The sequence below is a fragment of the Eulemur rufifrons genome, chromosome 19 (assembly GCF_041146395.1).
Source record: "Eulemur rufifrons isolate Redbay chromosome 19, OSU_ERuf_1, whole genome shotgun sequence".
NCBI classification, from domain to species: Eukaryota; Metazoa; Chordata; class Mammalia; order Primates; family Lemuridae; genus Eulemur; species Eulemur rufifrons.
In genome coordinates, this window is record NC_091001.1 from 46,283,869 (window position 1) to 46,295,711 (window position 11,843).

Here is an 11,843-nt window from a genome sequence, read left to right on the forward strand (position 1 = left end):
GGGCATTATAAAGCTAATCATTGAAGCCAGGAAAGCAAGAGCAAACATGTACCTCTGAAAGCACAAGATAACTAGGAAAGGAATGAGGAATGGGTCCATAGAGATTCATATCAAACCCATAAACAGCTGGAACAAAACCCATCTTGAAAGACTCTGAACCACAGAAAGGACTTGCAGTTGTTTATCATTTAGATCTGGGAGCAGAGCAAGCTTCTTGTAAAGCAGGGATAGATAACAGTTGGCCTATACACTGTCTCCTGACTGCCCTGCACTAGTCAGGACAGTGGACGTGGCCATTCTGATGGCAGCAAGGCCAAAGCGCTGCTGAGATGCCCAGAGATGCCCAGAAGGACAGCTGCCTTCCAACCTGACCTGCCGTCATAGGGAGCTTCCAAGAAGCTGCAGGATTTGGTTAAAATTAACTTGGCTACTTGGCAGGGCTGGGTATATAGAGACTGACAAAAGAAGACACTGGCTTATTCTATGGGGGGTTGTATTTAATATTAATATTTGTTGTCCTTTTTCCTCCTCTTTGTTCTAACATATTTAGCTGTGACTCAGAAAGAGCAACTGAAGTATTTGTACCATTATCTTAGTGAAAACTAAGATTTGGACCACAGTACTGCCTGTATTGTGTGGTGTGTGCTGTGACACTAAGGATTCAAGAGTTGGCAGAAGACTCTAAATATGCGATTAAGCCATTACAAATGCAGGGTGCACATCTGTCCCCCCAAAGCTGGATGCCTGAATTTTACAAGTGGTGCTTGGGTGACACAAGTGCAGCTCTAGGAGACACAGCTGAAAATGCTTGCATTCATTCATCAAGTTTTCCTGATAAACTGGGTTGGTCAGTAGGATTGTTTTCTACAGGGGGAATGGGACTTGTGGGGTGAACCATCTGGGCTGAGGGGGAGGGAAGTTGGAATTGGAAAATGTGGGGATGATTTGTCTCTAGAAAGACAGAAGAACAACCAAATCCCCCTCCTTTGTGGGTGCTGGAGCCAGCAAGATCTGACTGTGCCCGTCCCTCCCAACTCCCCATTCAGTGATCTTGTGTTGGTAGCTTGAGATCATCCATGGTAGAGTATTTACACCACAGAAATTGGCAAACCCTAAAAGCTGAATTTCTGTTTTTGGAGAACCAGTTGTTAAACACTTACCAGCACACCACTGCCTTTCCTTCAGGCTCAATTACCCTGTCCAAGTCTAATCCATCTGTCCACTGTTCCCAATGTGATCTTAACAAAATAGATCTGGCAACATTGCCCTCTGACTCAATTTTCATTAAGATACACCCTCAGTTCCTTGGGGTGGCATTGAAGAACATTCCTCCTCTGGCTGCCATACAACTTTTCTTATTTATTCATTTAAGAGAAAGATTTTCTCTCTGTTGTCCAGGCTGGAGTGTAATGGCATGATCATAGCTCATTGTAGCCTTGAACTCCTGGGCTCAAGCAATCCTCCTGCCTCAGCCTCCCAAGTAGCTGGCACTACAGACACTCAGCTAATTTTTAAATTTTTTGTAGAGATAGGTATTACTATGGTGCCCAGGCTGGTCTTGAACTCCTGGCCTCAGGTAATCCTCCTGCCTAAGCCTTCCAAAGTGCTGGGATTACAGGCATGAACCACCATGCCCAGCCCCACCCAACTTTTCAGTCATTTCTGCCCTTACACCCAAATGCCACTCAAACTCCAGCCATCCTGAACAATAAGACTTTTAAAAAGTAGATAATATCAGCTTCCACCTCTGGCCTAGGTAGTTTAGGACCAACCCCACTGCTGCGAATAACTAGAAAAGCTAGATAAAATGTATTTCTAAAAGATCTGTTTGAAGGCATCAGAGAATGGCCAAGGCTGTAAGTGACTGCTGGGACCCAGAGAAGTGGAGCCCAGCAGTGAGACCCTTTACCCCTGGGGCCATTTGCTGGTTTCAAACACTATAGCTGAGATTTGGAGGACTCATAGGACTTGGTGAGAGAGATAAAATTTGTACTTTACAATTGGGCGTGGTGGCTCACACCTGTAATTCTAGCACTCTGGGAGGCCAAGGCAGGAGGATTGCTTGAGGTCAGGAGGTTGAGACCAGCCTGAGCAAGAGCAAGACCCAGTCTCCACTAAAAACAGAAGAAATTAGCTGGAAATGATGGTGCGTGCCTATAGTCCCAGCTACTCAGAAGGCTGAGGCAGCAGGATCACTTGAGCCCAGGAGTTTGAGGTTGTCGTGAGCTACAATGGCACCACTGTACTCTACCCAGGGTGACAGAATGAGTCTCTGTCTCAAAAAAAAAAAAAAAAAAAAAAAAAATGGTACTTTACATGCTTGCTAGAAAGAGGGGCCCTGATAAACCCCACCAGTTTGGAAATGTGGAGCTGCCCTCACAGGTACTGTAGCCCACCTCCGAATGCTCTCGAGTCTTGTTTGGGTGGAGGTCACCTCGGGCTGCAGTGCTCCCGGCCCACCTGCCCAGCAGGAGCAAAAGTGCATTGTCTTGGGACAAAGATAACATCTCCCAGAGCCTTGAACGATCTCTACAGTTTTTGATGCACTGTGTCCAGCAGTCAGTAAAGAGTAATCAGCTGTATGTAAGATGACATGCGCACTAGGGAAAGCAGACAACAAAAGGAGAGCCAGCAGGGGTTCAAGTCAATGCAGTAGTCAGGTGCAGCCTTTAAAAGAACCAGGGAGAATATGCTCAAAGATTTAAAAAAACAAGGTTGGAAAGTTTGGCAGAGAACTAGAAACTGTACAGAAAAGGAACCAAGTGTAAATCCTAGAACTGAAAGATGCAATTAACTGAAATTGAGAAACAGCCAACATTTATTGAGCACTTCCTACGTGGACGGCACGTGCTCCATAATTTACAGGCACCAACACAAAACGTGTCTTTCTGCAGCCATGTAGTATGGCTCCTCAGACACAGACAGCCTGGTTGCTCTATCTCCCTGTTTCGCCAAGGCCCCTTTAACAGGATCTTGGACACTTCTGTCCTCACCAGTGTCTAGTGGTGGGCACAGGCTCAGCATGTAGGAGGCAACTGTTTACAACTGTGATGACAGGAAGCCTGGAGGGAATTGCAAAGGAAGAGTCCACGGTGTGCTGTGGTCCCTGAGCTTCATTTGGGAAGCAGAGTAGGGGGCTGAGTACCCAGAACTGAGAATAAGTTTAGTCAGAGATTTCCTGTGGGCAGAAATCCCAGGAACACCAACTGTTTTGATGAGGAAAGACGGAACCAAGAGTGGAATTGCGGCGAGACGCGTGAGGAGGGGAAGAGCGCTTCCCTTCTCCCTTTTCCTCTGTCCCCCACCCCAGAGTGAGCCAGAGCCCCCTCCTCTGGAGTCAGAGCCCCCTCCTCTGGGCTGGGAGAGGGGTGTGGGCCAGCACACAGAGCAGGGAGGTCGGGTACAGAGCGAGGGTGATGGGGTTCGGGGTGCCATGACTGAGCACCCCACTTTACCTGGGGTAAAGAAGCATATGCAATAGCTGCCATTTGAGTACTTCCCATGTGCCAGGGTCACAGCACGACACATCACGTGCAATATTTCATTTGACCTTTATAGCAACTCATGACGTGGCTTCTATTATTAGCCTATCTAACAGATAATGAAACTGAGACCGAGACAGCTCCGCACACTGTGTGGGGTGGCCCAGCTCCTAAGTGACATGGGAGGATTCAGATCCAGGTTGGGCTGACTTCACAGCCAAGGACCCCCCGCCCCCACATACCAGGAAAGGCCGTGCTGGGCCACTTCTCAGGGCACGTGGGAAAAGGACACTGACTAGGGAAGTTCCGGGAGCCCAGAGTGTCTGTTCTCCAGGAGAAAGCTCTCTCTCTCTCTCTCTCTGAATTCGGACTGAAAAAACATTTACCCAGGAGCCTCACTGTAGGTGGGACATTGACTTGGAATTCCATGTGAGGACGGTGGCCAGGATGGAACCCCTCCATCCCACCTTAGCAAGCCAATTCTCTTCTTCAATCTTCAGGCACAGTTTTTGAAAGAATGCTGATTTAAAAATTCAGGAGGGCTTTAGAAGTAGCATAAGAAAGACAAGGAGGAGAGAACCTATCACAGTTGGGCACCAGCTGCCTTCTCTTTCAGCAGGTGTAATGACAAAGTTATGCACCTGATGACTAATAAATGTTCCAGAAAATTTAAGCCCTAATGGAACGAATTTTGAAAGTAGCAAATAACCAGGCTGGTTTGTATACATCATCTCCTTCATCCAGCCCTCACTAAAACAAACAAATAGATGAACAAACAAAATGTCCTCTTGGATAGGCCATTTCCCTATCCAAAGGGAGATACTATTTCTTGAGTATGTTTCAGAGAGGGTGAGCGACTCACTCCAGGTCACACAGCTTGTGAGGACAGTGCAGGAATATGGACATGCCATTTGCTGGTCAAAGCCTTCACCCAGGGAGATGATCCAATTTCTGTAGAAATGTTCCATGTGCTCTGAAAGAGGAGCTCTTGAAAGATTTGGGAAATTCATTTGTAGCCTTCCTTGTTTGAAGAATGTAACCCTCATTTGGACACAGATTCTGATTCGTTAGTTGAAAACAAAGTCAGATTCATCAAGATCCACTGCAGTAATAGGATGACCTGAGGCTGGGAGCCAGGAGACCTGGATTTCCAGGCACATCTTTGCTATTGACAAGCTGCGTGACCTTGCCCATATCCCTTCCTTTTTCTGGGTCTTTCTGAGTCTTCTATAGAACAATGCTAGGGTGGGATACAAGGGTAGCTAAGCCTCCATCCAGTTCTAAGACACTACAGTCTGTGTCCTGGGCTAGCATTACCCATCACGTAGATCATGTAGAAAACATCGTCAGCTTTTTCTATCAATAGAATAGGAGCATGTTTACCTTTTTCCTAACTGTCTAGAATATTATGAGGAAGGAAGTTAATGTTTATTAGTGTCTACTAAGGAGCAGAAGCTTTCTTCTTTCTTCCTCCCCTCTTCCTCCCTCCCTCCCTCTTTTCCTTCCTGTCTTCCTTCCTTTTTGCCACCTGTGAGGAAAACAAGATCATCCTCTTTCTGAGAATGAGGAGGCAGAGGCTCAACAAGTGAAGCGACTTATTCAAGGTCACACAGGTGGCATGTGGCAAGTGGCAGAGGTTGTATTTGGACCCGTTTTTGTCCAAGTGCTGAGTTCACCTCACTTTCCTGAGACCATAACTTTAAAGATATGGGATCACGGGAAGAGAGTTGCTTTAAAAGCAGTTCTCAGGCGGGACTCACTTTTCCCTCGAGCAGGGTCAGCTGACTTCAAATCCAGGCTACCCCCTGATTTTGTAAATAAAGTTGTATTGGAACAGTTAGGCCTATTGATTTACAGAGTGTCTACGACTGCTTGGTGAAATGACAGCTGAGTTGAGTAATCATGACAGAGACTGCGTGGCCCACAAAGCATAAAATATTTGCTATCTGGTCCTCTACAGAATGTTTGCAATCCATAGTCCGGAGTCCAAGGCTGTCTCTCCTTCAATGTGCACAAAGTGACATGAGACTCTCCCGTGTGCTGAGAGCGCTATTACTTGGCTTAATGTATTATGACAGGGGTGTATTTCTCTGCTCAAATCTGTTTTTATAAAAAGTCAACAAACAGTATCTGTCAGGCAAATGAGGGAGTTTGGGTTTCATTGTGCTCTTCTTCCCAGGAACTCAATGAAGGGGAAACAGAAATCTCAATTTTGGGGAAATTGCACAGGGGAAAAAGGGGAGGAAATCGGTTTCAACACCCCATTGCGACACTCGGCAGGGTTGAAAGTGACAACAGCAAGGGTTTCTGTTTTTGGAAATGTGAGGAGGGTATTTCCGTTTTTCCGAGTGGGACGGGGTGGCAGCAGCCTGGCTTCAGTGAGTGACTATTTCTTTATAAGCAGCAACTCTGAGCCCACAATGGCAGTCCGGTGCCTTGGGGCGGCCACAGGATGGATATCTGCAGGGGCCTCTGCGGTCACTTACTCTCTCTCCTCCTCTTCCTGTTCTATTCAGAGACAGCCTGCCGCCCCCCTGGGAGAAGATCCTGCAAGATGCAAGCCTTCAGGTAAGGCTGCCCGAGGAGGTGGGGGTGGACCAGCTGGAGAAGGGGGTCACATCACAGCCTTCTGGGGCTGCCAGGCCTTGCGGGGCCTGAGAACTGGATTTGGGCTGAAGAGGGAGGTCTATTATTCAAGAAAGAGGCTGCTACCTGCACAGGCTTTAGTTAGGGCTTGTGTTTCAAAATATCCCGGATGTGCCTGGCAGCTCAGTGAGTGACAGACACAAGCCAAGGAATGAGGCTGGGACTCGGGCCTGGCAGAGAGTGCTGGCAGACAAGCGGAGAGGGGCACCGTGGGCAGGATGCAGCCCAAAGGCCCAGGCTGGCTGTTAGCAACGCCTGTCTGTTTTGTCACGTTGGGGATCCCACTCTCCCAGGGCTTGTTTTTCTCCATCTGTGACATGAGGTCCATCCTAACTCCCAGTGGGCCTTACAGGGCGGTCGTGAAGATTAAATGTGCAGATAATAGTGTAACCATGTTCTGTGAACTGTAAAGTGCTCAGAAACCATTGTGATGTTTAAAATCAAATCTGGGGCTTTGTGAGACGTCACCATCACTGCTGTAAAAATGACAGTCTGTGATGCTGGTAGAAATGAGAGTGCCATCTATGCACGCCCTCTGCCCTGTGACACTCCGGCAGTGAAGCCTTGTTGGAGTGACTCTCCCTGACTGCTGTGATTTTCTGGCCTGAAAGGTCTGCTGCAGGTTGGGACTCTAAGTGTGTGAGTGACAAGTCCCTTCCTTCCCAGATTGCTTCACGTGGTTTGCCTGGGCCTCCTCTGATCAGCTAGGAGCACTAGGAGATGCCCTCGGAGGCCTCCAGCAGGCAATGTACAGACTGAGCAACTAGTCATCTAGAAGCCAGGATAATCACAAAAGGGCCAATGCTCACACATGTAAAGCACCTTGGTTTGCCCGCCACCCTCACTGACCTCATGGAGGTTGCCTGATGAAGTTGTGTAGTTAGCGCACTTCGCAGATGAGGAGATGCGGCACAGATCCCAGGTCACCTGGGCAGAGCTCTGTCTGCCACATCCCACAGCTCTGAGCCCTGCTGTCAACCAGAGAGGTCCTTTACCAAGAAGAAAGGATTGGGAACCACAAACAGGTCAATGGATGAGCGAGGAGAGGAGGCTGACTTGTTCCTGGAGGCAGCTGTTCCTTTGGGGCCAGAGCAGGTCGCTGGCTGATGGAGGGAAGGCTCTGTGGACAGATCCTCCCAGTGCAAGGCTGGGAGTGAGTTAGCTGCAAGGTGCTCTGTCCCTTGAAACTTCTAACTCTGTGCTGTGGTAGCCGCCAGTCTCAGGTGACTATTTAAATGAATGAACATACAAGAAAATTAAACATTCAGATCCTTGGTCTCACCACCCACATTTCAAGAACTCAACAGCCACATGTGGCTAGTGGCTACCATGTTGGACAGTGCAGATATAGAACATTTCTGCATTCCAGAAAGTTCTATTGGAGGGTGCTGCTCTGAGCATGCTTTGCTGAAGCAGAGGGTGCCTGTCCTGGGAATCTGAGGTAAGGAGCAAGCTGAGGAGAGGAATAGAATGTGGGCTCACCACTCACCAGCTGTGTGAGTGGGGCCCATCTCCTAACCACTGTCAGCCTCAGTCTTCTCACCTGTGCCATGGGTATACTACAATACCACAGCCCCAGCAGAGTTGGATGCAGATTCCGTGAGCTCTGGGGGACGTGAGAAGGTGCTGAGCACAGGGCCAGGCACACAGTGGCTGTCCACTCCAGCTGGGTCCTTTTGCTTTTCAGGATCTGGGATATAAACCAGAAGACCTTCTACCTGAGGAACAACCAACTAGTTGCTGGATATTTGCAAGGACAAAATACTAAATTAGAAGGTGAGTGGTTGCCAGAAAAGCCAACGTTGTGTGGGCATCAGGTCCCTCTGCCCCTGGGGTGTGCCGCATCACAGTCTGCACCCACAAATCTTAGGTGTGAGGTTCTAATCCCTGTTGGGTCTTTGTACCTGAGTTTGAAGCTGAGGAGGCCTGACCGCCAAAGGGCACATATGAGGGCAGTGTCTAGGTCAGGAGCCACCACCTACAGGCACAGTGTCCCAGGGCCACGGCCAGGAGGGATGGAGCCCAGAAGGCAAAACTGACCCTTCCCTTCCCCTGTGCCTATTAAGCCTCCCATGCTCCTGTGTTCTTCAAACCCTAAGCCCACCCCAAATTAATACACCACATATAAGGCTGGGCTATGTCCCTTATTCCTGGACCCCATACTCAGTCATATTCTGGCCCATGCTCTAAACAAGCTGGATGAACTTGGACAAGCTCCACCCACTCTGTTCCTCACTTTTCTCTTTAGTAAGATGAGGGCTTTTGGGTGATGGGATGTGTGATTCTTTCTGCACTGACCTTTTGGGTGTTTTCACTTCCCTGTTCGGTAAAGTGGGATGACATTAGGTCGATCTCTCCACCCACCCTGCTCCCTTGCTCTCTCCCCCTCTCCTTGCTCTGAAAGAGCACGAGACCTACCTTTCCTGCCTTTCTGGTGGTTCTCATCATGAGCGTTCAGAAGCACAGAGAGGCTGACAATTTTACTGCTACGTGAGGGCAGAGACCTAAAGAGGGAGAGGTGGTTCAAAGTCCCCTGGGCTTCCGTGGAGCCCCGCTTATGACCTCATGTGCTATTTCCCTGCCTCTCAGCAGCACACCTGTTGCCCTGGAGCACAGGTATCCTGGGGAAAGCGAGGGAGAGGAGAGACCACATGGAGCAGAATCTAGAATGCCAGTCCTTTAGGAGTAACTAGACCATGTGCTTGGTTTGATCTTCTGTTTGGATGCAGACCAGGAAGATGGGAGCTTTCTGTCCTTCTGACCTTGGGGCTTTAGTTGGGGAGAGACAGAAAAATACCCAGGGTCTCTTCACCATCTCTACCTTTCCTTCTCCCTGTTAACCTGACCCTCCCCTCTGCTCTTCCCCAGAAAAGATAGATGTGGTGCCCATCAGGCCTCATGCTATGTTCCTGGGGATCCAAGGAGGCAAGCTGTGCCTGTCCTGCATCAGGTCTGGCGACGAGATCAGACTCCAGTTGGAGGTAAGGACCTGTTTTGGATATCAAACCACCTCCAAACCCAGTGGCTTAAAACAACCATGATTTGTTCTTACGGTTCTGTGGATTAGCCAGGATCAACTGGGCAGTTCTGGTCCAGATGGAGGAATGTGCTGGGTTACTCCGGAGGCTGCATTCAGCAGGGCCCTTGGCTGGTGCTGGGGCAGCCAAGATGATTTCTCACCCTCCAGGCTCTCTTTCCACATGGCCTCTCTGGTTCAGTAGTCAGCTTGAGCTTCCTTACAGCATGGTGGCTGGCTTCCGAGAGGGACTTTTCCAAATAGACAAGCCTCAATGTGCAGGCACTTATTAAACTTCTGCTTGCATCACGTCAGTCATGTGGCCAGGTCCAGACTCACATGGAAGGGACTTCCCGGGGATGTGAACACTGAGCAGTGTGGTCATTGGGCACCACTCCCATGGCAGTCTACCACGGGGCCTGAATCTCTGTGTGCTACTCTCGTGCTCAAGGGCCCCCTGCCCTCTTCTAACAAAGCCAACCTTCAGGACCTCTCTTCCACTCCTCATCTACTCACATTGACTAGTCAGTGTCCCATCCAGGGCCCTGCACTCCATGACCCCATGCCCAGCCCTGCAGAAAATGGCTTTGTCTCAGGGGCTTGTTGGACATGCTCTTAACCCCAGTGTTCATGGCCATGACCATGGTGCTGTCACGTCCCTCCACCAGTGTACAGAGACACTGTTCTGGAGGGCGACTGCCTGTTCTGTGTGGAGTAGGGGTGACCAAGATATTGTGTGTAACACGTTGAGTGAGCTGCAAGACTCTCCACCCCTCCCTCTCCTTGGAGGCTCAGACCTGACAAAGCATGAGCCTCCACAAGCCTTGGTCTCTGCTGATGGTGCCATGTGTTTACCAGACTTACTGCTCTGTGGCCAGAGTGTCTGGATTTCCCAAAATCAAGGTGTGACAATAGGACACCACTTTGTGTCAGTGCTGTCCTATGAAACCTTGGACCTGGGGTCTCCTGCCAGTGGTCTCCAGTCCCGCATTTCCCCAGCACTTACTCTGCATGGTGAGGGGTGGAGAGGTAGGCAGTGCAGGACTTCCCAGGCCTCAGTTCTCACCTGCCCATCTCTTGACTTCCAGGCAGTTAACATCACTGACCTGAGTGCGAACAGACAGCAGGACAAGCGGTTCACCTTCATCCGCTCAGACAGCGGCCCCACCACCACCTTCGAGTCGGCAGCCTGCCCGGGCTGGTTCCTCTGCACAGCATTGGAAGCCGACCAGCCTGTCAGCCTCACCAACACTCCTGAAGAGCCCATCACGGTTACCAAGTTCTACTTCCAGCAGGACCAGTAGTACTGACCAGGCCTGCCCTTCCCCATTCCTGTCACATCATGACTCCAGGGACTGCCTCTCCTTCCTGCCCTGGGGCTCCTGGCCGTAGGGGCACTGAGGAGTGGCCTTGGCAGGGTGAACCCTCAGAAGGAGGCATAAGAGCCCTGGTAACAGGACTCTGTCTCCAGCCTCTCAACTGACCCAACCTCCATGCTGCCTCCAGAATGGTCTTTCTAACGTCCAAATCGGACCACAGCAGCCCCCGCTCAAAGCTCTTCCATGTCATCTCTGCATTCAGAATAAAATCCAGGCCACCTGCTTAGCCTGGACTCTCTCTGCTCTCCTCTCCCCGCCTCCTCCTCCCTTGCCCCACACGTCCATGCCCCAGATCCATTAGGCCACTCGAGTGACCCCCCACCAACTGGCTCCCACACCCTGATTTACAAACTGATGCCAGTCCATGGGGAACTTCTTAAGGGCTTATGGAAAATGGAAATTGAGGATTTCATGATTTTTAAAATTAAGCCAACTGTATTCAATGTGAAGGAGAGTCCTTCATTTGGAGATTATGTCCTTTCTTGAAGGGGATGGGGGATTTAAAATGTTCCTTCATTTGTGAAACGATGGTAAAAGTAGATGGTAGCTTTTCCTTTTTTCCCCTTCTTTTTGTAATATCCCAACTTGTACAAATTAAAAGTGTACTATATTGGCCCCGTAACTTTTTCCCTTTTTGAGATGGTCTTGCACTGTGGGTCCCTGTGCCCAGACCCCTCTACCCCGCCCTGAGCTCCATCTCCACTCCAGATCTACAGCTGCCTGCAGCACTTTGCCTCCCGTGGAAAGTTCCCGAGCTCCCAAGGGACTATGCAAACATGGCTCCCAGGAGTCCTTTCCTCCTCTACCTGGAGGAACAAATCGCTTCCTGACCACTGTGGCACTGCTGCTGATTCTCTGAGACTTGTATGAGAGATCGCTGTGCCTCTGTCTGTCTCCTGACCAGGCTGTGAGCCCAGAGAATGGGGAGCCTGGCGTGTATGTGTCTCAGGTCCCTGCAGGACCCAGCACCTGGCCTGGCTCCTAGCAGGTACTCAGTGAATGTGTGTTGTATGTGTTGGGTGCAAAGTTCCCCACTTGCTGTGACTTTAGCTCTGTTTTACAATAAAACCTTGAAAACACCTACTTTGTTGACTGTGTCCTTGGCCTTGCCAGGCTTGGGGCATACCGTGCTGATGGGGAAGCCAACAGGTCTTTCTCACCCCAGGGGTTGGGGCCTAGCTGCCTCACCTCTAAGAGTCCTTGTCCTCCTTGGGGCTCACTGTCCCTGGATAACATGAGAGCAAATCTCCCTGCCAGGAAGGTGTGGAGCAGCATTGCCCACAATAACCTTCCCTGGAAACAACCCAAACGCCCATTATA

At 49.9% G+C, this 11,843-nt stretch overlaps 1 protein-coding gene across 1 annotated transcript; it reads left to right on the forward strand.

Annotated features, from left to right (window-relative positions):
* Positions 1 to 5,719: 5,719 nt before the first annotated feature.
* IL1RN (interleukin 1 receptor antagonist) lies at positions 5,720 to 11,593 on the forward strand. The gene is made up of 4 exons (XM_069494297.1): positions 5,720 to 6,050; positions 7,816 to 7,904; positions 8,997 to 9,109; positions 10,233 to 11,593. The coding sequence occupies exons 1-4, from the start codon at positions 5,935 to 5,937 to the stop codon at positions 10,446 to 10,448; spliced, it is 534 nt and encodes a 177-aa protein (XP_069350398.1). The 5' UTR covers positions 5,720 to 5,934; the 3' UTR covers positions 10,449 to 11,593.
* The last annotated feature ends 250 nt before the right edge of the window (positions 11,594 to 11,843 follow it).

Coding starts and splice junctions, on each gene's coding strand:
- IL1RN (XM_069494297.1), top strand. CDS start 5,935: ATGGATATCTGCAGGGGCCTCTGCGGTCACTTACTCTCTCTCCTCCTC. Junction 7,905..8,996: donor ACAAAATACTAAATTAGAAG/GTGAGTGGTTGC, acceptor GCTCTTCCCCAG/AAAAGATAGATGTGGTGCCC. Junction 9,110..10,232: donor AGATCAGACTCCAGTTGGAG/GTAAGGACCTGT, acceptor CTTGACTTCCAG/GCAGTTAACATCACTGACCT.